We start from the raw sequence: 26,275 nt of genomic DNA on the forward strand, positions 1-26,275 counted from the left end.
TAGCCCTCTATCTACTTCACTACCTCACTGCCAAACAAATTCATCTTCCACATAACAGCCTTTTAAATACTTAAAGACATCGATCTTATTTCCCCCTTCATCTTCGCTTCTGGCCCATTCTCTCATCTGATTCTCAAATGGCTTGAATGAGTTCCTTTTCCACCCAAGTCTCCTCCCTCTGGGTGCTCACCACCTTGTCAATCTCTTCCTACAATATGGTCTCCCCAAGTAAAAAGAGGTGGTGAAAGCAGGGCAGAGTACAGTGAGATGGTCACCTCCTCATTCCTGGAGGCCAGGACTCTCTTAATTCAGCCTCATATTGCATTAGCACTTTTTGGCCACCATATTAAACCACTAATTCATAATAAGCTTATTATGAATATAAGCTTTTTATCGACTAACGACCACAAGTCTTTTTCAGACTGCCCCTTCAAATTCCATGTTCTAGATTTCACTCTTTTCTGTTCCCTGTTTTCTTCCAGCTCTGAGTTCTAGAGTTGAATGCATCACATTCTGTGGTCCCTGCCAGTGTTCTACAATCCCAGAATCATGATTACGATATTTGTGCCTTTAAACGTGCTCCGCTGAAGGAGTCCAGCTTCCCTATTATCTCCCAGGGGCCAAAGGACACTCAATGTTTGTCTTTCCTGGCATGGAGAGACAATCATTTCCAAAAGAGACCATCAACTGCAGTTGAAAAATCAGAAATAAAATTTCCTTTCCTCCCTCCATACTGCTCCCCACCCCCATAAAAACAGGGTTCTGAGATGCAAGGTGGAACTCCCACCTAATTAAAAAATGTTATTAAAAGTTAGGAGTTATTCATTCCACTGAAAGTATTATTTTAAACACTTATTTTTTTCCCTCCCAATCCCACACAAGCCTGGGGAGGTTGCAGGGCTAAATTAGTCATTTTTTTCCCAACATACCACAAATTCAAGCTGGTATTTCACGTGTGTGTTTCTCTTAATCTGTCTACTGGGGAAGTGTGTCCTGAATTTCAGATAAATACTTCTTTATTAGCCTAATGGATTAAAGCTGAAAACTAGCCTGGAGCTTTGTGGTGTCTATTTATTCCCCAGCCTTGTATCAGGGGCTGCCAATCTAGACTGTCCAGTCCCTGGCAAAGGAAAGGGCATTGGGAAAATATACTCTAGTCTGAAGCAAGAGACCCGGAGGTCTAGTCTTGACCCTGGCACTGCTAGTTGGTGCAGCCTCCAGGAAGTTCCTCTATGGGCCTTAGTTTACCCCTTTGTAAAATGGGTGTAATAATACCTTCCCTCAAGTTACTGGCATTAATAAATGAAATCATAGAACTGCAAAAGGAAAGGTGAAGGTGGAAGAAGAGGGCCCAGCACACCCATCGGAGCTGTTTCAGTTTACAGAATGCTGCATGTGAAAAGATATGAAAGGCAGGGGCAGCTATAAAGCACCAGCCCTGGATTCAGGAGAACCTGAGTCCAAATCTGGACTCAGACACTTGACACTTACTAGCTGTGTGACCCTGGGCAAGTCACTTAATCCTCATTCCCCACCCCCAAAAAAAGATATGGAAGGCTTATGAAAAGGGAAGGGAAGGGCCACAGGCAGTAGTAGAAAGAGCACCTGACAGATTCAGGAAACCCTGGATTCAAATCCAGCCTCAGAACCATACTAGCTGTGTGACCCTGGGCAAATCAATTCACTTCTGCCTGCCTCGGTTTCCCTTAATTGAAAAACAGAGAATAAAAGGAGTACCTGCTTCCCAGGATTGCTGTGAGGATCCAATGATACAATGTTTATAAGGTACTTTTCGATGGTGAGTTATTGCTTTTATTAGAATGCAGCAGGGACAGCTAGGTGTCACAGTGGATAGAGCACTGGCCCTGGAGTCAGGAGTACCTGAGTTCAAATCTGGCCTCAGACACTTAACACATACTAGCTGTGTGACCCTGGGCAAGTCACTTAACCCCAATTGCCTCACTTAAAAAAAAAAAAAGAATGCAGCAAGACACAGTGTTAAGAGTGTAGGATTTGGAGGTAGAGGACCCAGGTTCAAGGTCCCACTTTTATGACTACGTAGGTGAGCTCAGGCAAGTCATTTGTCTCCTTGAGCCTCAGTTTCCTACTGTGTAAAATGGAGGGGTCTAGGCTAAGTGATCTCTGAAATTCCTTTGCTCTAAGTCCCATGAGGCAGGTCAAGCTCCTCTCCATTTAGATAGCTGCTATCCTAGTTTCGTCAGAGCTGGGCTGAAGTTGTCATTCACTTTGGGGAAATCACTGCACTCAGCCTCAGTTTCTTCCCTTGTAAAATGGAAGTAGCTATCACCTACCTCAGTGACGTGATCCACATGAATGCTGGGGGCTGGGCAGTGGGGGAGGGGAGGGAGACTGGAGGAGAGAAAAAGGTGCTATAAATAAATTCAAGGTGGGAGTGTTTTAGGAGCTGAGCTCATTCTGTTTACATCCCACGTCTGTTTCCAACTCCTTCAGTTCTCCCCAGAGGCCAGAGAAAGAAGGTGAATCAGGGCGCAGAAACTCATGGCAGGGAGGGGTGGGGAAGAACACCACCTCTTTTTAGGTTGTTCTTGTTGCTCTCTTGGGTCTCTGTTGCTACCTCCACATGGATGCAGACCCCAGATAGAAATAGCTTCTGTCCCTGCTGGGAGAGGAATAATCCTAATCCCCTCACATGTATAATCAACTTTATTTATTTTTTTAAATCGCTGTAGGTCTATTATTTCATTTCACCCTCATAATATAATAACCCTGGGACTTAGGCAAGGGAGGGATCATTGTTGTTATTTTTATTTTATTATTAACTTTACAGATGAGGAAACAGGCACAGAGTGGCTACATGATTTGACCAAGGTCACTCAGGTGAGAAAACCTCAGCTAACCCCGATTTCTTCCAACCTTAAAGAGACAGCTCTACTCACCAGGGCCGCAGACAGTAGATTTAATCCCTGTCTTCTCCAGCACTGGGACTCGGTTGATGGCACCTTCAATGTGCTGGGTAAACACATCCCAATCCAGATCAAAAAGTCCAAAGGTAAACTTATCAGACACCTGCAGAAACAAGAGGGGTCTTAGAAAAGGTACATTTCGGATACTAGAAGAGGGAGGGTTGAGGCTAAAAGATAAGTCACCATCACAAGTAACCACAGAAAAGGAGCCAGTGGCTACAGGAAGATCAGAGTTCAGGTTCCTTCCTTTAAGCCTCCTCTACTTCATCTTGGGTTACTTCAGTATCTGCAGGCATGAGGCAATTTGGTCATACTTCAATGGCCAGAAAGCTGACCTTGAAGGGAGGAACCCCAGACAAGTCACATAACCTTGTTGATCCAGGTGGCATACTGCATTAGGAGAGGGAGTTTTCTCTCCTGAGAGTTCTCCAGACCAAGGAAATCACAGATCCAATCCTTATGCCACTAATTAGGTTTGACCATCTCGTGAAACTGTTGCTGTTCCCCATAAGAAAATTGTGATACTTAACTCTGGCTACCTCACAAGTGTGCGCCTTTTCTTACAAAGGGGATTGATTACTCAAGAGAATGTGTATGGCTCTGTGTAGCCTCCCTCAAAGCTGGACAGCCACAAGTCCACAGCTTGCTGGTGCTGGGTCAGGAGTTCAAAGCAAACTGATAGTTAATCCTCAGTAATTCTCAACCTTGATAAGAAGGGGATCAGGATGGCTTTTCCTTCTTCCTCCCAAGGCCATTGTCACCAGAGTACTGCTCACCTCATCCCAGAAGATTGGGTTGGATTCGTAACCTCCCACGGAGAGGGCATCCCCTTGGAGTCGGAGATAGACAGAGGCATCGTGATCCCGAACATTGGGCATGTTCTACAAAAAAAAAGAAGAAGAAGACGACATGGGAAGAGGCTTGGAAGGAAAGAAGGAAAAGGGGAAAGGAAGTGATATGTGTATCTAAGCAACTTTGTCTCTTTCTCTCTCCCTCTTTCTCCCACCCCCCCTTGTCCCCTCCCTCTCTCTCCTTCTCTCTCTCCTCTCTCCCTCTCTTTCTCTCTTCTCTTTTCTCTCTCACCTCTCCTCTCTCTCTTCTCTCCTCTCTCTCTTCTCTCCTCTCTCTCCTCCCTCTCTCTCCTCCCTCTCCTCTCTCCTCTCTCTCTCTCTCTGTCTCTGTCTCTGTCTCTCTCTCTGTCTCTGTCTCTCTCTCTCTCTGTCTCTGCCATTCAATCCATCCCTAGCTTCTTCCATAGCATGAGGCCCTTCCAGATCCCTGATGATCTCAATTCTGCCCCTTTACCCTGGCTGCTCTCCCCTCCTTCCGCCTCAAATGCATGTAGTCTTGATGCACTCCTCCTCTTAGAATCCTTCTTTCTTTCTACATGAAGCTTTTTCTCATTCCCTGTCTACTAGTGACTTCTTCCAAAAACTTGCCTTGCATTTCTTTTATATATGTAAGGGTAGGGTTGATTGATTTACTCAATCAAATCACTTTATCTTCCTTAAAATAAGGCATTAGGTGCCCAATCAGTCCATCTCAATCATAGGCTTTAGATCAAGTCCTTGGAACTGGAGTGGAAACTTGGTCAAGACCCAGGAGTCTTCTGTAAATTATCAAGTATGCTGAGAAGGAAGTCATTGGAGAGGCAGAAACAAACATGCTGTTCTATTAAAGACCCCAGGGGAAGAATTGCCTGGGAGGGAAGGAGAGGCCCTGCTATTATTAGCCTTGGCCTGAGTCTCCTTCCTCCCCATCCCTGCAGCCTTGTGAGCTGCAACAGGATCCAGAAGACTTTGGACTCTACATCTTCCATAAGTGTCTCAGCATTGTCCCCATGCCTTCAGCTGGCTGTAGTGTGGATGTTGGGACAGAAGGACAGACAAGGAACCCAACAAAGAAACTCCCCTGCCTAAGGGGAAACTCACTAATGGGAAAAAGGGATTTCTAGCTATGAGCATTGGAAATTACCCCAGGGACTTTTCTTTCCCCCAGGCAGCTCCTCCTCAAGGGTTTTACTCCATCACCATGTTTTCCCCAACCTCTGAAATGATTCCCTGCTCAACTTGCTTCCTAATTGCAGCATGACCAAGTTTCCTAGACTCAAACACAACACCTGGGCAATGTCATTCCAGTTCCGAGGACTTTGTCCTACTTGCTCTAAAACCTAGAATTGAGATTGATCCAGAACTTATCATTTCCTTTGAGTGGGGGTGGGGTGGCTTGATTGAGTAGGTCAATGAACACTTCCCCACATATATATTTTATTCATGCCTATATATGTTATGTGGTTTTTTTTTCCCCTGACCAAATATCCATCCCCTGAGGGCAAGGGACTCTTTCACTTTGGCCTTTGTATCCCCAGGAATTAGCACAGTTCTTTAAGTATATAGTAAGTGCTTAATAAATGCTCATTTGTTAATTGATTGATTCCCTCCTTGTTAATACACTACCTCTCTTAAAATTACTTTGTATATTTTTAAATTTTACTTATTTGTGTATGTGTTGTATTCCCTTCCCCTGGCCCAAATGAGTATAAGCTCCTTGGGAGTAGGGACTTTTATTTTTACCCTTGTGTGCCCTATACCTAACACAGTGAATTATGCATAGTTGTCACTTAATAACTGTTTTATCAAACTGTCTCTGTTACAATCAGGGTTGCACCTCTGAGCCTCCCTGCCCCACCAAGACAAAAGAGGCTGTTTTCTCCTGGCATTCACAATTTCCTGCTGCTTCAATCAGCCATCAAGTTCAGTGTCAGTCATGGGCCAGGCACTGTGCCATCACTGCCTCTGGATCTCTCTGATTATCTCCCCACTCTGGGAGGTTCTTCCTTGTCATGAGTCTTCCTGTTTTCTCCATTGTTTAAGGGGCATGTTCTGACCTCTTCCCTCTTGCCCATCCAAAGCCTACCCATTCTTCAAATCCCACCTCCTCCAAAAGCCCTTCCCAGTCTACAATCATCTCTAGCTCTTCTGACCTTGGATAGCTTCATCTCTTCACACCCACTCCCTTGTATCAGGTAAGTCAGCCTGGCTGAAGCAGCTAGACAGCCTGAGAGAGAGACAAGAGGCAGCAGAGACCAGGCAAGTCAAACCACCACCACTATCCCATGACCACCATGGGATATCTCCCATCACACCCTGATGGAGTCAGCCTAGGATGTTAGCAATGATTATAATATACAATGCATATAATACAGCAATGCTTATAATATAGCAATGCTTATAATCCAGTGCCTTCACTCCTCCTCCTGGAAAGAGAGCGTCCCCTGTGATGATGCAGCTTCTGCAGGCACTAAAGCCACATCTATGGAAGACTCAGAAAGGAAAGTTCTTGCCACCAAAATCCTTGCCATTGTCAGTGGAAATGATATGAAAGAAGAAGCATCGATATCTGCTTTGCTGCTGCACCCTAAGGATCCTGGGATTTTTCCATCTGACTTTCAGCTGAAGCCTTCCATATATGTCTTGTCTCTTTTAGAACGTGAGCTCCTTGAGAGGAAAGACTTTTGTTTCCCTATTTGTGTGTCCTATGCTTAGCTTCGGCTTTGCACATAGTAGGCTCATTCACTCACTTTTATGTATACGTGTCCACACTTCCCTTGAGGGCAGGGACACTATTTCATATTTCTTTTTATTGCCAGTACCTAGAACCATAAATAATATTAGAGCAGAAAGGAACTTTAGTGATCACACACTCCTACTCCTTTATATTGTAGGCTCCCTGAGGGCAAACAACAATGAATGACTTCTCTTGCCACCTACCAGTGTCTATCAGGGTTAGGTCTAATAGCACATGCTAAGAAAGTAATAATAACACTCTCCTCCTGACCTCCTAGCAAAGGGAGCCCCTAGTACTTTGACAGATTCATGAGGCTAGCCCTTGGATACCAAAGGAATGTTCCTAATTCCAGTGTGTTTTGTCTAGCATCCTCAGGAGGAATATGCTATATTCAAAACCTTCCTTTGCCCTCTAGAATACAAAATACTTCTCCTCTTAACCACTGTAGCTACTCAACCCTAACCCATATTCCATACAAGGTTATCAGTTGTCTAGACCTACTATGGATGCTATTTTACTTCTCAGGAACAAATGACTGAGAGAGCTGATTAACATATATATTCCTTATATCTTTCTTGTGTCTTCCATCAAGGGTTTGTTTCCAAAAAGCCCCACAGGGTTAGCTTTAGGAAGTGGGTGGGTTGGATTTCTATTGCTTGAGATGTATAATTGGCCATATTTAAACCTCAGCACAACTCTGCCCACCCAGATGGAGAAAAAGTGAGAGAGAAACAAGAGGTAGCTGGCTGAATGCTAACAGCCTTTCTCACCAGCCCTGTTGCCCCAGGTTCTCCCTGATTGTGGGAGGTCCAGATGGGGGGGGCAGTCAGGATGCATGATGGGCTCTGCCTACCACCTGCCAGGGCAGTTTGCCAGTAAACAGCCCCAGATGAGGCCTAGAGGGCTTTTCCCATTAGGCAGCCTGGCACGGGGAGGTTGGGCAACTCCCCCCCACCCCAAATAATAGTAAGTAAGCACCATATACTGTAATAAAACAGTTTTAGTTTCTGTTTGTTTTGGTGACTGGAACCTCTGGAGAACCCTTGGACATCTTCCATTTCTGTAGTCACACTAAAGTAAAGGGTCAAGGGAGGATGGGAACTCAATAGATAGCTCCCAATAATGATCCCTAACATTGATATAGCTCTTTAAGGTTTACAAAGCATTTTACAAATATTATGTCATTTGATCCTCATAACAACCCTGGGAGATGAGTGCTATTGTTATCCCCAGTTTTATAAATAAGAAAATTGAGGTTAAGTGACTTGTTCAGAGTCATGCAGCTAATAAGCTTCTGAGGTTGGATTTGAACTCAGGCCTTTTTGACTCCTAGTCTGGTGCTCTTAGGACACACCTAGCTGCTTCTTAATTGTTTCCCTAGCTCCAAGCTATGTCCTGAGGCTGTGGCCTTAGGGGAAGGATACCAAGGAATTCCAAACCAGGGGTTTCAATTTCAGCCCCAAACATACCTTAAACCCCCATATTATTTATATATTGTTTCCCCCATTAGAATGGCCAAGGGTGTTTTGCTTTTTCTTTCTATCTCCAGCACTCATTGCAGTTCCCAGAGCGTAATATGTATAACAAATGCTTGTTAACTGACTAACTGTTTCTGGGTTATCCCCTTACACTTCAACAATTATTATGTACCACAGATAATTTTTTGTTTGTTTGTTTGTGGGTTTTTTTTGTTTGTGTTTTTTTTTGGGGGGGGGGCAATGGGGGTTAAGTGACTTGCCCAGGGTCACACAGCCAGTAAGTGTCAAGTGTCTGAGGCCGGATTTGAACTCAGGTACTCCTGAATCCAGGGCCGGTGTTTTATCCACTGCACCACCTAGCTGCCCCCTAGATAATTTTTAAAAAATAAATTGGCAGGGCAGCTAGGTGGTGCAGTGGATACAGCACCGGCTCTGGAGTCAGGAGTACCTGAGTTCAAATCCAGCCTCAGACACTTAATATTTACTAGCTGTGTGACCCTGGGCAAGTCACTTAACCCCAATTGCCTCACTAATAAATAAATAAATAAATAAATAAATAAATAAACAAACAAACAAACAAACAAACAAATAAATAAATAAATAAATTGGCAATTTGCTAAGACACTTCAAAGAAAGGAGTGGGGAAGAGGAGAGACCCAGGAGAGAACTGAACCTGCCTCTAGAATCTGCTGGGACATAGGATGGCATCACAAGCTGGAAGGGACCTTAGAAGTCATTTAGTCCAAGCAGCAGCTCTAGCAAAATCCTGTCTATAACATCTTGGAGAAGGGGTCAAGAGGTCATCCATCCTCTCTGCTCCAAGAACTCCAGTGATAACAAGCCAAACAGGGAGATCTTTTTTGCTCCAACTATAATGAAGCTTCTTCCTTCAGCATCTCTGGAGCTTCCAGCACTAGCACGATAAAATGATGAGCTGACCTAGATGGCCTTTTCATCTGTCAAGAAACATTTGGGGCAGGTAGGTGGCCCAGTGGATAAAGCACTGGCCCTGGATTCAGGAGTGCCTGAGTTCAAATCCTACCTCAGACACTTGAAACTTATTAGCTCTGTGACCCTGGGCAAGTCACTGAACCCTCATTGCCCCACAAAAACAAACAAAAGAAACATTTATTAAGTGTCTCCTGTTGTGTTGAGCAGTGGGGATACAAAGAGACAAAAGATAGTGCCTGCCCAAAAGGAGCTTACCTGCTGATGACAGAAACAACAAGGAAACAAATATGTACAACAAACCATGTAGGATAAATAGGTCCCTCCATCTCTAATTATCCTAGTACTACCCTCCTTGGCCTAATAGAAACAAATCTGATTTCTCTTCCATGACAGCAATCCAAGTACTTGTTAACACCCTCCTCCACCCGCTTAATTCTCCTATTCTTCAGGCTAAATGCCCCTAGTTCCTTCAACTGAATTTTGCCTGATACATATTAGGCACTTAATAATGCTTGTGTCCCTCCCTCCCTTCCTTCCTTCCTTTCTTCTTTCTTTCTTCCTTCCTTCCTTCTTTTTTCACATCACCTGGTCTATAGTATCCTCACCAATTTGTAAATGTCCTTCCTAAAATGTGGCACCCGGAACTGGACACAGCACTCCATGTGTAGTCTGATTAATTCAGAGAACAGCAGGACTTTCTCACTCAAATTAGAATGTCTGGTCGTCTTAGCCTTGTACCTCCTTGGATATGAGAACTGGCCTAGCCTTGATTACTGGCTTAATATCTTCTACACAATCTATCTTTCTACTCCCTTTGGCCAAGGGAAGATTAAGCAGGTCCTACAATAATACTTATTCACAGGTCAAGGAAGTCTTGCCTCAGACTCAGAGGCAAATCCAAGAATGTGGTGGTGGGAGTGAGAAGCTGGAAGTCCGCTTTCTACATTTGGAATTCCAGTGGTCCCTTTGCTCCACCCCAGAACCCCATGACAAAAAAAAAATCACAGATCCTCAGAGTTGGAAGGGACTTCAGAGATGACCTCATCTGACCTGTACCTGTACCGTAAGTACTCTCAACAGCATCCCAAACAAATGATCACCCCATCACTAGAGTCACCACAGTTTAACAAGACAATCCGAAAGAGCAGTGCTGAGGCCTAAATGGTACCAATTCTAAATGTCAAACAATAAAAATATAGCCATGCACTTCCTAAAGCCAACTCTGTGGGGCTTAAGGAAGAAAAATTGTGCATGGAAAACATAAGAATATACAAGAAAAACTGTCCTTATATTGAGTTGATAACTGCCCTCCTTTTAATGTCTTTCCATCAGTCCTAGCTGTCTGTCTCCTCTTTGGGATATGTCTTAAAGTTCTGCCCTGTTGCATCCTCGTTTCCTGAAGTGTTTCTGGCCAATGCTGGGTCAAGTATGGCCCAAGAGAGACCTCTGGTGGCTGATCGAGAGAAAAGACCATGTTCCACAGCATGCTACCTGAAGTTGAATTCAGAACAAATTGCTGGGTGTTTGGAAAACCCAGGTAACCACCTAACCTGGTTAGATCCGGAAGCAGAAATCAGAAGCATTATAGGGTGATGGGGTCCCCTTAATACTCCAGGGTCTAGTCTTCTCCATCCCTACCAATCTTATCTGTACAGAACCTGGCTGTCTTGTTGAAATCTCTTTCAATTTTGATGTTCTGAATTTTCTGTTTCCGTGTTCACTAGAATGTTTGATATGGTGGTGTCCCTAAAATGATTTCAGAAACCTAGCCTCTTTGCCACTACTAGTCTGGGCTTACTTTTCAATTATTCATTCCCAGTGTGAATGAAGGAAAATAAAACTGTCCTTGTCCCCCTGGCTGTGAGTGCTCACCTCCCTCCCCAAAATATTCTTTGAATGTCATAACTTCTCCCTTTTTTTTTCTTTCTTGCTGAGGCAATCGGGGTTAAGTGACTTGCCCAGGGTCACACAGCTAGTAAGTGTTAAGTGTCTGAGGTCAGATTTGAACTCAGGTCCTTCTGAATCCAGGGCCAGTGCTCTATCCACTGTACCACCTAGCTGCCCCTTCTCCCTTGTATTATTCACTCCCTTAGCCTTGTATCGTATTCTCCTACCCACCGGGAGAAGGTAAACCCTTTGCAGACAGGAATAGTTTCATTATTCTCTTTCTGTTCCCAAAAATGATCACAGTGCCTTTCACATAGTAGGGACTTAATCAATATTGGCCAGCTTAAATTCATTCTCTGGTTTATCTCTCTTGTAGACAATTAGAGAGTGGGGAAGCAGCTCCTGAATCCCAGGTTGGCTTCCCACATATTAGTCCAGCTTTCATTAGCTCCACAATAAGCCATGGATCAGGATTTCCTCCAAGAATAAAGTTATCCTTTGCTCATTTCCAAGAAAGAGATGATGCATTTTCCAAAGGTAAATAGAAAAAGACATTTCAGATTATCTGCTTTTTGTTATTGTCTGTGCCTCTAGCTTACATTTTTATGGTGCTTTGAGATTTGCAAAGCACTTTGCATATAGCATCTGATTTGATCCTCACGACCCTGGGAAGTAGGTGCTATTATTATCCCCATTTTCCAGATGAAGAAACTCAGGTGGAGAGAGGTTAAATTACTTTCATCAGTCACACCGCCAGTAGGCCTCTGAGGAAGAATTTGAATATGCATATTCATGACTAAATCCACTAGCTCTATCCATTATTTTAAGGTAGGTGCTTCCCCACTCACCTGGATTCCTTCAATGCGCTCAGTGACCACATAGGCATGATGCATGGCCACAAGTGGCACCTTCACTCCAGCCATCTTTCCCAAGGTGCTCGCCCACACACCTGGGAATAGAATTCAGATCCATTAGAGACCACTGACAACCTGGCTTCAGGCAAAGAGCTGAAGAATTAAATCTGGAAGGATCAGTAGATATCTAATCCAAGAGCAATGAAAAGAGTGCCCAGGGGCAGCTAGGTGGCGCAGTGGATAGAGCTCCAGCCCTGGATTCAGGAGGACCTGGGTTCGGGTCTGGCCTCAGACACTCAACACTTACTAGCTGTGTGACCCTGGGCAGGTCACTTGACCCCAATTGCCTCACTAAAAAAAAAAAAAAAAGAAAAGAAAAGAGTGCCCAACTTGGAGCCTTACTTATCCATTTACTGTCTGTATGATTTTAGGCAAGTCTTGTTTCAGTTTCCTCCACTATTGAATAAGGGGTCCCTGAAGGCCCCTTCCATCTTAAAATCTATGATAATACAATTCCTCATTTTACAGATGAGGAAATTGAGGCTCAACTCAAAAGAGTAGTTCGAATAACTTTTAGATTAACTCAAAAGATTTGTATGAATTGATACAAGGGGAAGTAAACAGAACCAAGAAACAACATACACAATGGCCCCAATGATGTGATAGAAAATAATCCTAAAAGACCAAAGAACTCAGATCACTGACCAATCTTGACAGCAGAGGTCTAATGGATGAAGTGTGCCTCCCTCTTCTCCATACAAAAGTGTAGTCTATGGGAGCTGAATGAAAACTATGCTATCAGTTGTGATGCATTATTTTGCTTTGCTTAACTATATTTCCTTGCTATAAGGGTGGTGTGGTTTTTTTAAAGCATCAATATTTTTTTTTCCAAAATGAAGTTCAAATGACTTGCCCAAGGTCTCACAGGTAATAAACCCCAGATGGGCTCCTGGCTTCAAAGCAATTACTCTTTCATTTATACCAGATTGAGATATGTAGGTAAAAAGGTTTAAAGAAAAGACCTGGGGGCTCCCTAAACCCATGGGAGTATATACCCCAAAGCCAAGCATTATGCAGTAAGGGGAGGCTTCTCTTTTCTTGCAGCTTCCTTACCCTACTCTAAGGAGAGACCCCCACCAAAGGCCAGTACAGAGCCTTGTGGATGTCTGGGCCTTCCCACCTGCACAGTTGACCACACATGGAGTCTGGATGGAGCCATAGTCAGTATCTACTGCTGCCACCCGCCGTACACCGAAGTCATCCATTCGAACCTGAATGCCAGTCACGGGACAGTTCTCAATGACCTAAGTGTTCAGAAAATACAGATGACTGAAACAGGACAAGTTTCTATCCCTAGATTCAGGACACTTAGGCTAAATGACAGATTGCAAATATATCATATTTTACATAATCTCTGTGGCCCTTACCTGTTTTGGGTAAATGGCAGATTTTTGTGGATTAAATCCTTTTATATGTGCATTCAGGGAAATATCTAAAGGTGAACCTTTCATTTCATAAAGAGAAAAATGCACATTTTGATTTATCTATAATATAAATATCTAGATGTTCATTTACAGTTTCCTTAAAGAAAGATTATGGGGGGAGGGGTCAGGACAGATCTAGCTCCATGGTGAGATGGGCAGAAGAATGCCAGACCCCAAAATCAGCTCCTTGCCTTTAAATAACAATAATTAATAATAATAACCAAAATAATTAGCATTTATAAAATAGCACTTTAAGGTTTATAAAACACGGAGGCTTAGAGAAGATAAGTAACTTGCCATGGGCCACATCATTTGTAAGTATCTGAGGCAAGATCTGAACTCAGGTCTTCCTGACTTCTCATTGGTCCTTCATTCTCAAAGAAGACCAATGACATCACAAGGCTGATGTCTTGACTTGCAAGTGAATTGGATTTAAGTGAGGCAGAGCTGTGCAAAGTCATCATCCCCATTCTTTCCTCAAGAATCATCAGAGGCGGGGCAGCTAGGTGATGCAGTGGATAGAGCACCAGCCCTGAAGTCAGGAGGACCTGAGTTCAAATCCGGCCTCAGACACTTGACATTTACTAGCTGTGTGACCCTAGGGAAGTCGCTTAACCCCAATTGCCTCACCAAAAAGAAAATTTTTTTTAAAAAGAATCATCAGAGGCCAGTGGTAAGACAAAGGTCAGGACCACTGGCAATGGCCCAGGATGACCTTCGCCTGTTTAAGTTAAGGTATTTCCCAGGTCTCAGTTTGTCTGAGGCAACACCCATTCAGGAGTTAAAGGTAGGTAAGAAATTAGGTAAAAGATGGCCTACTTTGTCTTCACAAAACAATAAGTCATTGGGGGAAGACCCTCAGGGTTTCTGGTCAGAAAAGCAACAAATGCTATTTGCACTCACTCTGAGCCATCAAAACCAAAACAATGAGCAAGTGAGGCCTCACCTGGGCCCTATTATTGACCAATCAGTGAGAGTCAGAGTGATTTGGGTCCATGAAGGAAGTCATACTCTTACATGTGGGTGCTCTATTTAAAGGAATATAAATTTTGATCACTTACATTTTACAAGTATCTTGGGGCCTAGACGTTTTTCTTCCCTACTTATTTATTCTGTCATTGTTTTTTCCCCAAACTGGGACAATTAACTCTTTTGTCTCATGTAGTTTTCATTTATAATTTCTTGAAATAGAGTTCTGGAAAACCAGGCAATGATAAAGTCCATTGGGATAGAAATGGAGTTGCTTGACTATGCCTTTAAATCCAAAGCACTCTGGCTCCTGATTCCAAAGCCAATGATGCCACCTAGCTGCCTCTGAAGTCAACAAGATCCTCTTGGCCAATGCTGCCAATCCCTCTGGTTGTCCCAGAAGGAAAGCACAATTACCCATTTTCTTGGGGAGGCATTAAATGACTTGCCCAATATCATAAAGTGAAGCAGAAGTGCAACCTAGTCCTCCTGCCTCAGAATCTAGTGTTCTTTTCTGGGTGGGGAGGAGTTCCTAAGGTCCTGAGGATAGGGAGCATCCAGTGTCCCAAGTGCTTTCCATACCTGGGCTCCTCGGGCAGTGGCTGCTCTGGTTAGAGTGGTACAAGTGCCTGCAGGGTCCATAGTGCCATCCTGGGGGACATAGAGGGTGCCGTAGAGGTCCTCCACATTCATCAGTGGGTATAGTGCCTTGGTCTCTGCTGGTGTCAAGACGTGGGACTCTATCCCATAGGCTTTGCCAAGCTAGGGGTAAGAGAGAGAGAGGAGGGTTCTTCTGAGTCCCCACAAATCAGCCCTCTGGCCCCTCTTATTAGTCCGTATGATGAACTCTAATCTAGACACTGGTCTTCTCACCACCCAAGAACGGGCCAGAATCACTCCCCAGATTCTCCGTTTGTTCAAGCTTGTTTTGAAGCATGGAATGAACCTTCCCCATATACCTCCAAACACTATCTTTCCTTCAAGGACTGGCCTAAATTCCATTCCCCAATTGCTCCCACCCACAGCAGTGTCTTCTTTCTCTGAATGCCTTATAGTGTCTACCTAATACTTTTGGTCTTATAGGGTTCTTTAATTCTCTCTCTCTCTCTCTCTCTCTCTCTCTCTCTCTCTCTCTGTTGAAAGAGAAAGAGAGAAGAGGAGGGGGAAGAAGGGAAGGGAGAAGGAGGGAGGAGAAGATGAAAAGGAGAGGGAGGGGAGAGGGAGAGGGAACAGAGAGGACAGGAGAAGAGAGGAAGGGGAGGAAGAATGGGAAGAGAGAAAGGAGATATAAAAAGAGAGAGAACGAGAGATAAAGAGAAAGACAGAGAGACAGAGACAGAGAAGGGGAGAGACAGACAATGGAGAGAGGGAAAAGGGAAGGAGAGTGGGAGAAAGAGAGAGAGGAAGAGGGGAGGAGAAGGAGAGAGAACACAATTGGTAAGTATGAAAGACACCTGCATCCCAAGCTCAGCCCTAACCCAAACCAGGCCTACCGACATAAGTCGTTTGTACTCATCCAATCTCTGGCGATTGGAGGCAATGAAGAGGCCCCCATTCTGGATCCAGCCAGTGTTCAGTCCTGTCTCCTCCTCCAGGTCATGGCTCACCACCTGGCGCGTGTGGGCCAGAAGCTCCACCTCCACATCACTGGGTCTAAGCTGCCACAGCAGACCTGGATAGAAAGAGGTACAATAAGTACAGGCTGAGATTCAGGTCCTTTTAAGCCACAATTTAAATTGGGGGTGGGGGTAGATATAGCCTATGATGCATCTACGGATCACATTTTCCACTCATTCTTGCCCAAGATCTTCCTTGAAGCTCCAATTATGCTAACCTGTTTTCTTCTCTAACGCTAGAATTTTAGGGACAGGGTGTAAATACCTTAAGGAAGCAACAGACACCTGAGTTTTCTCCCTTTCACCTCTCTCAGCCTTAGTCATCCCCATCTGTAAAATGGAAGACCTCATACAATGCCTGCATAGTAGACACAATTTAAATGCTTGCTGAAATAAAAAAAGTTCTCTCTGAGAGTAGCTACAAAGTGCTTTGAGCTCTCCAAAGAAAGGCTTTGGTGCTACTTGCTTTCTTGGGGAAAGGGAAGAGTGACTAGTCTCAATCAAGAAATCAAGAATCACTTGTGTGTCAAATGTGTGACCTTAGACCAGGGCTTCTTAAACTTTTCTCACTCATGACCTTTTTTCACCCAAGAAGTTTTTACACAACTCTGGATATATAGGTATGTAAAATAGGTATACATAACCTTTTGTTGTTGCCAAATTTTTCATGCCTCCACATTCAATTACATAACCCCATATATGGTCTTGATCCACAGTTTAAGAAACTTAGTTTCCTCATCTTTAAAATGAAACAGTTGGCAAGGAAAGGCCAAATAGGTGGAAGACACAGGTCCTTGTGAACCCCCAAACATAAGTTCAACCAGTAAAGGATAAAGTTTTGTGGCATATTGACAGGCCACATCCCCCACATCGTCCTGCCTACAGCAGCCTCTGAAGCCATGGGGTTATGAGCAACAGAAGAAAGAGTCCAAAGAAGCAGCCTTCCAGAGAGAGGCTGAAAAACAAGTTTAAGACAGAAAGACTTAGTATAATCCTAACTCCTAACTAAATATACTAACTCAGATATTTTAAAAGACTGAAGGGGAAGAGTATACATTTTCTAAAGTCCATAATTCATTAAATAAGTAATAAAATATGAAAGAAAATTGGCCCCCAAATTTCAAAGAAAAAGAATTCTGAGTTCTCCTCAGAGATCATGGAACAAGAGCAAGAAACTCCACAATGGTTCAAAAGAGAAATAAAACTTTTAAAAGAAAGCACTGAGGTGGAAATTAGGGCAAAACTGTGAGCAGTCAAAGCAGAATTAATGACAGCAGAGTAGATATCTTAGATACAGAACAGGAGAATCTCTCCAAAGATGCAAATGTTCTGAATTTTTTTTCTTTTTCTTTCTTTCCTTTTCAACCAGATTTGTGATTTCATCAATGCAGGACATCTGGGCAATAATCTTTACCAATGTAAATCTCCTTCTGCAACTAATGCCTAGTTCAAGGCCTGGAGTTACTATCTTCCAACACCCAAGGACACTGCTTTCTTCTTCAACAAGTCTAGTGTCTGGTACAAAATCTTAACTCCCTACTAAAAAAAAAAAAAACCAAACCAAAATCTTAACTCCTCCCCCTTTCCTGCCTTCATTTTAGCGAACTTCAATATATGTGTATATTATATATGTATACATATGTATATAGTTATATGTATATGTGTGTGCATATGCACACACACATACACACATATATACATATATATACACTATATATGTGTGTGTGCATGTATATACCATGTGTCAGGAAGTGCTAAGTGCTAAGTATACAAAAGTAGGCAAAAGACAGTCCCTGCCCTCAAGGAGTTCATAATGGAATGGGGGAGAAAATAAGCAAATATTTGTTCCCACAAATAAGCTATAGACAAGATAAATAGGAAATAATTAACAGAGGGAGGGCACAAATATATAATGCTAAAAGTTATTCCTCAATAGACAAGTAGTTAAAGGATATGAACAAAGCCCTCAACAGTATTACAAACTATTAACAACTAAATAAATGACTACTACAAGCTACCATAAGAGAAATGTAAATTAAATGAACCCTGAGGTTTCATCTCATACTGCAAAAATTATCACAGATGACAAAAGATGGTGGTAGTGAATGTTGGAAGGGATGTGATATGAAAGATAGATAGACTAATATACTGTTGGTAGGACTATGGATTGAAACAACCATTCTAGGAAATAATTTAGAATTATGTGGGAAAATGCAATTAGAATTTCCTTATTTTTTGACTCAGAAATCCCATTACTAGGCACATGACCCAAGGAGGTTAAAGACAGAAAGGTTCAATGTATACCAAAATAGTCATAGCAGTACTTTTGTGATCACAAAAAAGTAGAAATATAAGTATGTAACCACTAGTTGGGGAATGGCTGAACAAAATATGCCACATACATTTATTGGAATATTGGAATGCCATGAGAGATGATGAATATGAGGATTTCAGAGAAACATGAGAAGACGTGTATAGGGACCCAGTCAGTCAACAAGCATCGATTAAGTGCTTACTATGTGTCAGGACTGTACTAAGCCCTGGGGCAAAGAAAGGCAAAAGATAGAGCTGCCTTCAATTATTGGGCAAAACAATGTTCAAACACTTGTGTACAAACAAGACACATACAGGATAAATTGGAAATAGTCAACATAGAGAAGGCACTAATTAAGAGGGATTAGCAAAGGCTTTTGGGGGGAAGTGGGATTTTTAATGAAGGTTTGAAGGAAGTCAGGGAAACCAGTGGGCAGAGATGAAAAGAGAGAGTTAAAAGTATGGAGACAGCTGGTAAAAATACTGGCAAGATGTGCTGTGTGCAAGGAATATTAAGGCCAGTATCACTGGGTCACAGAGTATGGGGGGGGGGGTTTAAGATGTAGTAGTATTGTTGTAGTAGTAGTAGTAGTAGTAGTTTTTTTATCTCATCCACACAACTCTGAGAGGTAAGTACTATTATTATCCCTATTTTCCAGATGAGGAAATTGAGGCAGAGATTAAGTGACTTGCCCAGATTCACAAAGCTAGTCTGAGATCAGATTTGAACTGAGGCCTTCCTAACTCCTGGATTGGTGTTCTGTCCACTGTGCCATGTCTGGAAATGTAGAAAAGGACCATGTTGTGAAAGGCTTTAAAGACCAGAGGATTTTGTATTTGATCCTGGAGGTAATAGGGAGCCACTGGACTTTATTGAGTTGAGGAGAGGGAGTATGACATGCTCAGACATGCACTTTAAGGAAAATCACTGGCAGGTGAATAGAAGTTGAAGTGTAATGGATAGAGAGACTGAGGCAGGGAAATCAACCTGAAGGTTATTCTAGTTGTCTAGGCATGAAGTGAGGAGAGCTTATACCAGGAAGGAGGCTACATCAATGGAGAGAAGAGGATGCATAGGAGAGATATTTCCAAAGTAGAATTGAGGAGATTTGGCAACTTGGATGGGGGAGGAAGGAGTGAGGGGATGAGGAATTGAAGCTGACACCTAAGTTTTGAGCCTAGGTGACTGGGAAGATGGTGGTGCCCTTGATGACAACAGGGAAGTATGGAAAAGGGAAGGTTCAGGAGGAAAGCATAATGAGTTCAGTTTTGCACATGTTAAGTTTTACTTGTCAAGGGGACATTCAGTTTGAGACATCCAATAGGCAGCTGGAGAAGGGAGATTAGAGGTCAGGAAAGAAGTCAGGGCTGGAAAAGTAGATCTGAAAATCATCAGCATAGAAATGAAAATTGGATCCTTGAGAGCTGATGAGATTGCCAAGAGAAACAGTAAGGAAAAATAAAATAATATAATGTAAATAATATAACATAATGTAATGTAACATTATATAAATATAAAAGGGACAGATGAGAAAGACGTTAAAGCAAGATTCAGACAAAACAGACTTGGCACAAATTCATCAGTAAATGGTGGCTGATTAAGGCTTACATAGATTGAAAAGGCTCTCAAATGTGACCTATCTAGTCCAACTTCCCACTCCTTTCTATAGTATCCCTGAAAGGACATGTGGGGAAAAGGGGAGGGGAGGGGAGGAGGGCAGGAAGAAGTGGGATACTTACCTAGTCTCTGCTTGGGTAAGTCACAACTTTTTTTGAACCTCAGTTTCTCTTCTGGTAAAAAGGGAATGTCTTCCCTTCTGTAATTTACTCTACTGGGGCGGGGGGGTGAGGCAACTGGGCTTAAGTGACTTGCCCAGGGTCATACAGCTAGTAAGTGTCACCCAGCTGCCCCCTGTAACTTACTCTAACAACACAACCCATGTGTCGTTAGAGTAAATTACGGGGGGGGGGGGCAGCTAGGTGGCGCAGTGGATAGAGCACTGGTCCTGGATTCAGGAGGACCTGAGTTCAAATCCAGCCTCATACACTTGACACTTACTAGCTGTAAATTACAGAAGGGAAGACATTCCCTTCTTACCAGAAGAGAAACTGAGGTTCAAAAAAGTTGTAACTTACCCAAGCAGAGACTAGGTAAGTATCCCACTTATGAAAATGCTGGGCAGGTAGGTGACACAGTAAGTAGCCATGCCAGGCCTGGAGTCAGGAAGACTCATCTTCCTGAGTTCAAATATGGCCTCAAACACTTATTAGGTATGTGACTCTAGGCAAGTCACTTCACCTTGTTTGCCTCAGTTTCCTCATCTGTAAAATGAGCTGGAGAAAAAAAAATAGCAGACCACTCCAGAATCTCTGCCAAGAAAACCCCAAATAGGGTTATGAAGAGTTATACACAACTGAAATTGACAACACATGAAAAGGATAAGGTATATAAGAAAATCTGGAAAGTGTGAAGGACTTCAAGGGTCCCTTCCAATTTCATATATGTGGTATTTTGTCCAATGAAGTTAAGCAGATATTCAAAAACAAAATCCCAACACCCATCCATAGCCCTCAAGTCTTCTTCAATCTAAAGACTCCCAGATCCTGCTACTGATCCTTGCCCAGCATGAATCCAGGCCTTACATTAACCTGTTAACTCTCTAGCTTGTAAACGCTGTTCCTAATAATGTGGTATCCAAGATGGAATACAATGTAGGCCAGGCCACACGACTTCAGACCTATTCTAACCAGCATTGAGGTACCCCATTGCCCTCAGGGACAGAACTCTCCCTGTGCTCAGTTGGCTGCCACTCCCACTGCCCCTACCCTCAATGGCTTCACTAAGCCCCCAATTATACTCACCTGCAGTGTGCCAGGTGGTTCCTGAAGTGAGCTTATCTCTCTCCAACAGCACGATGTTGGTCAGGCCCAGCTTGGCCAGATGGTACAAGGTCTGACAACCCAGGCTGCCTCCACCTACAACCACCACATCAGCTGACTTGGGCAGGGGCCGGGTAGGCCCTGGACCCACAGAGTCCTTGTCCTCCTTCAGGGTCCGCTGGTATGGCACACTCTTTTCTGTCGTCGGGCCTTTGGGAGTACTCAGGGTCCGGAGCTGGGCTCTCCATGGGAGAGGGTGGAAAGCTGCTGCTGTCAGTGCTCGCCTCAGAGAAGCCATGGAAAACTGAAAACCTAAGAGCTAGTTCTTTGAAAGCAGGAATCTTCTTCAAGCCTGGCAGATGCTGGGAATGGAAGAAGACAGAGAGACTCAGACTCACTTTGTAGGCAGGGCCAAGGTCAGATTAAATACTCACACTTCAATTCTGAGCCCCTTAGACTAAGGAAAATGAGATCAAATCTTAATGAGGTTTTTTTTTTTTTCGGGACAAGGGGTTAAGTGACTTGCCCAGGGTCACACAGCTAGTAAGTGTTAAGTGTCTGAGGCCGGATTTGAACTCAGGTACTCCTGAATCCAGGGCTAGTGCTCTATCCACTGCGCCATCTAGCTACCCTAAATCTTAATGACTTTTAAAATTTTTTCTATAATTTAAGTCATCAACAAGCATTTATTAAGTGCTTACCATATATCAGACACCATGCTAAATACCAGGAATATCAAGAAAATGGGGGCGGGGGGACCAGGAACCCAGAGTCTAATGGGGGAGACAACATGCAAACAATTACATACAAACATGAGATTACAAGATGTGCCTGGGATGCCTTTGTTCCTCCTAGTCACCCGTCTCAGTGCTACCTAAGTTCCACCCTGCCCCTTGGAGCCTTCCCTGACTATCCAAACCAACAGTGCTGGTAAATATTTAACAACTGTCTCTTCATAAAGGAAAACAAACATGACACATTTTTGAGCTTAATGTGTGCATTATTAACATTTTCTCCATGATTTTGTTGTCCGCTAAGTAGCACAGACGGTAGGGCCTGGCATCAGTAAGACTCATTTTTGTGAGTTTATATCTGGCCTCAGACAATTACTAACTATGTGAACCTGGACAAGTCCCTTAACTCTGTTTCCCTCAATTTCCTTATCTGTAAAAATAAGCTGGAGAACAAATGGCAAACCATTCTAGTATCTTTGCCAAGAAAATCCCAAGTGGGGTCATGAAGAGCTGGAGGTGATTGAAACAACTCGACAACAACCACCATCAGTTTCTTAAATCGTGACAGTCCATAAAGCAATGAATCGAGCCCTGATTTATAGTTTTTGCTGATTTCCAAGGTGGAAATGCTCAGACTTGAAATTTAGCAGTTGGCAGAGCTGGCTCTAGCATATCCCTGATCCAAACACACAGGGTTCATAGGATCCAGAGCTGGAAGACAATAGCTGTAGTCTTGGAAGCGTATTAAAAACCTCCTTTTGGGTTCAACTACAAATATTAAAAATGTCTCTAGTCTAAAACTCTTTCCAGACTTTTCCCTTTAGAAGTGTTTGTAGAATGTCAAGAACAAAGGCTAAGGTCCCAAGAGTAGGAATGAAGAGTGGAAAACAATTCTGAACAAAGAGAATCTCTGCTTGGGCTAAGATTGCTATCTTCCCCACCCACTGAAGTGACCGGGGTATTGGCCCAGTTGAGGGTAGTCAGTCAACAAGAGCATAGTCTCCTCTTTTTCTCTCCACAGTCTTATTGATCAGAAGGAGAAGGCCCTTTTAATTACATCTGGGCTTCTGTGGGGGAGGGGGGGGGAAGCACTCGAAGGGAGTGGGCAGAGGGAGCCACTAGTAGTTTTAGGAGGCTAGCTCTCCAGACTTTCTGAAAGAAAAGTAAGTAGTAGTCTCTTGGGAGAAGAAAGTTCATACAAAAAAATGATCATTTTGTGACATTTTCCTTGTTCAAGATTCCTATAAAAGTTACCTCAAATTGTCTTGTAGGACAGAGGAGTTGGAGAGCAGGTGGGGTTTTTTGTTTTCTTTTGGTGGGGGGAGACTGTCAGCTTGGATTTTCTCTCTAAATTAGATATGCTTGGATTTAGAATGTTATAATAATAAAAAATGTTTCTGGAAGACTTGTGCTTATACTGCAGAGTACAGTTTTAATATTTTTTTCTTCAACAAGTCTAATCCTCTCGTTTTATGAATGAAGAAATAAACCAAAAAGGGGGACATAATTTGAGAGGCAGTGTTAGAGACCAGAAGAACTGAGTTCAAATCCTGCCTCTGACTAGCTCTTTGACCATTGGCTAGGTATTTGATTTCTTGAAGTTTCCTGTTCTATAAAATAAGGTGATTGGACTGGATCATCTGTAATATTCCCCCGATCCCTAACTCTTTTTTATCATAAAAGTATTTTATTATTTTCCAGTTACATGTAAAGATAGTTTTCAACATTTGTTTTTATAGGATACCCTAACTCTTCATATATATATATATATATATATATATATATATATATATATATATATTATGACTTACCCAAAATCATACAGGTAAGTTAGAAAGTGGTAGTCAGGATTTGAACCCTGGGTTATTTGACTACTGGTCAACAAAGCCATGTAAAAAAGGAGTATAGAACCAGGATAAAAAGATGACTGGGGTGGGGCGGGGGAAGAAATTGGGGTTAATGATTTGCCCAGTGTCAGTCACACAGCTAAGTGTCAAGTATCAGGATTTGAATTCAGGTCTTCCTGACTCCAGGGCTAGTGCTCTATCCCCTGTACCATTTAGCTGACCCAGAAGCAGCATTTTTGAAGTCCAAAAGACAGGGGATGGTGAATGAGAGGGAAGAGGAGGGAGAAATTACATTTCCTATCCTGAAAGCTAAACTCTCTCTCTTTTTCTCTCTGTCTCTCTCCGTCTCTGTCTCTCTGTCTCTCTCCTCTTCTTCCTACTAACAAGAGATTAAGAGAAAAAAAAATCACAGAGTATCCACTTGTTTCCTGTGGATAAGGAGAAGGCTCTCTCTGAAGAATAAAAGGGAACCACTCGGTCTTTTTACGCCATCCCAGGAAAGATTTTGGGGTACAGAAGATGCTTCTAGCCAAAGGAAAGTCAAATGTTATTATTTGCCTTCTCTTCCCTTCCTTTTCCCATTTTTATTAAAGGTGTTTCCTCAGAAAAAGATAGATATTAATGGATTTATAAAGTATATTAGGGTGTCTGACCCTCCCAGGATGTACCTTAGATAAGAAAGTAGGGTAGGGGAAGGGCTAGAAAAGCCTATTCAAATTCATTATAGGCTCATAAAAATGCAAATGAGGAAATTGCAGTATTTGTAAGCTATAGTTAGGCTCTCACAGGCTTTGTTCTGTAGGGCTTTCATAGTCCACACTGACTCCTTGCATTCGACTTCCGATTTTTAAAAAGGGGAGGGGTTGGGGGATATGGACGGGCTGGCCCAATGCTACATTGTAAACTGTAAACTCCTAAGGTGCTTTCTTTCTGTAACCCTCCCAGGGCACTTAATCACATTTCCTTGTAACAGTGTGATTAGAGACTGTAGCTTTGTTTTTCAACAGTACTAGTAGGCCAGCTTCCTCATGAAATTATGGGCTCCCTAAGAAAAGGGAGGCTTTACTAGACCTAATAAAAAGCATTTGGAATGAAAACAGAATAAAGCCTAAAAGAGTGAAATGGTTATGAAATTTGGAGAGATGAGGACATGTGTTCAAATCCTGACCAAAACTTCACATGCTTTTGTTTCCTAACCTGGAAAATGAGAGGTTGGCTCTAAGAGCCCTTGCACCTCTGAATCTTATGATTCCTGACTGAATTCTAAACAGTTGGTTTGCTGATTACAAAACTGGACCCTCTAAGTCCTACTAAGAGAAAATGCAGTTGTACAGGGAGAGGGGAGGCTGGAATAAAGAATTTAGTTCTCTTCCAGATACATTTCCCTACTCAGTGTACCTCAGTTTTCAGTACTGTGGTGGTAGGGATAGCAGAAAAGATTCTTGCCCCCCCCCCACCAAGTCTCTACCACTTTATTCATGCCCCATGACTACAGGGTCTTGCTCCCAGCTTCCTGTAGCCCCATTCTTGCCAAGGTGGTAGCTACGAATTCTAAGCTGGCTCAAGCAGCATGATAAAGTGGTATTTTAAAACCTAGGTTCCTATTCCATCTGTGATACTTATTCCCTGGATGACCTTAGGGAAATTCCTTGACCTCCTGGCCTGTTTCCTCATCTGTAAAAAGGGGATGGGGAGGGGAGGGAGGTTTGAGCTAGGTCTCCTCCAGCTTAGATCTCTGATGCCTCCCAGGCATCTCTTCATCTTATTGAGAGACTCAGTGGCTGAGAAGCATTCAGCACTTAAAGGAATTACTCTAATGGTGGCATTTCAAGCATGTGATTTGGCACAGGGGGCTCTTAGCACACAGGTGGCTTGGCAGTACCTTTGCCTGTAGTGGCTTGTATGGGAAGCGGACACATGCTTCCTCTCCACTCCTAGGTCCACCTTGGGCTTTCACACCCAGCCCCCAAAAGGTCTGTCACAGGTCCCAGAGCCAAGTCAACCACCTCCCCTAGGACAACGGGGCCTTGGCCCTAAAAGCAGTCTGCAGGCTTTGGGAGTGGGCATTGGGGATGGTGGCAGTAGTGTCAGGATATGCCCCTTGTCCTGGACTCCCTTTGAGACAGCTGGTTTCATCATTAACCCAGCTTTTTCTCTCTCACACACATACCTGGCTACTTTAGCCTGGACCCTGCTGAGTCAGCACCTATAGGGTTTGGTTGTTTTTTTCCCCTTCCTGGGGTGTCAAATCTTAGCCCCCTGACAATGCTGGAGGAGGGGAACTGGGAAGGGATAGCGAATTTAAATTCCTTCCTCAGAGCAGGATTAGACACAGCTCTGCTAAGAACTTCAGGGCTAGGGACTGGTTTGGGCTCATGTTACTTAGCACTCTATCTCCAACCCCCACCCCCACCCCCCAAGCAGTGCCCCTCACCTTTGGCTGACCCTAGATGCTGCCTCTGTCCCCACAAACATGGGGAGAGGGGGAGCAGAGGCCTGTAGTCTGAGCACTTTCTGTCTTCCATGTGGTTCTCAGCCTCCCAAACCCAACCACTGCATTCCCTTTGTTCCCCCCTGCTTCAGAGAAGGGAAATCGCTGTTTCCCAAAGCGTCTCAGGGCTGGCCACCCACCTGAGGACAGGGTTCCCAACCCCAAGGCAGAGAAGAACCACTTGTCAAAGAGCCGGCTCCCCTTACTCCATGCTTCCTGACTCGGCTGTGTTGCTGCTGTTGCTTCTGCTGCTGCTGCT

The 26,275-nt window shown here is 43.4% G+C and overlaps 1 protein-coding gene across 1 annotated transcript in view; it reads right to left on the minus strand.

Moving 5' to 3' along the window:
* SARDH (sarcosine dehydrogenase) overlaps positions 1 to 26,275 on the minus strand; it is a 145,519-nt gene extending 119,244 nt beyond the window's left edge. Inside the window, 8 exon segments of the mRNA XM_043989221.1 lie at positions 2,919 to 3,048; positions 3,722 to 3,826; positions 11,677 to 11,777; positions 12,863 to 12,986; positions 14,718 to 14,897; positions 15,629 to 15,807; positions 20,927 to 21,306; positions 26,223 to 26,275. Of these exon segments, the coding sequence (XP_043845156.1) occupies positions 2,919 to 3,048; positions 3,722 to 3,826; positions 11,677 to 11,777; positions 12,863 to 12,986; positions 14,718 to 14,897; positions 15,629 to 15,807; positions 20,927 to 21,242 (1,135 nt within the window). The 5' untranslated portion in view covers positions 21,243 to 21,306; positions 26,223 to 26,275.

This window comes from Dromiciops gliroides, chromosome 2, assembly GCF_019393635.1.
Source record: "Dromiciops gliroides isolate mDroGli1 chromosome 2, mDroGli1.pri, whole genome shotgun sequence".
Taxonomy (NCBI): Eukaryota; Metazoa; Chordata; class Mammalia; order Microbiotheria; family Microbiotheriidae; genus Dromiciops; species Dromiciops gliroides.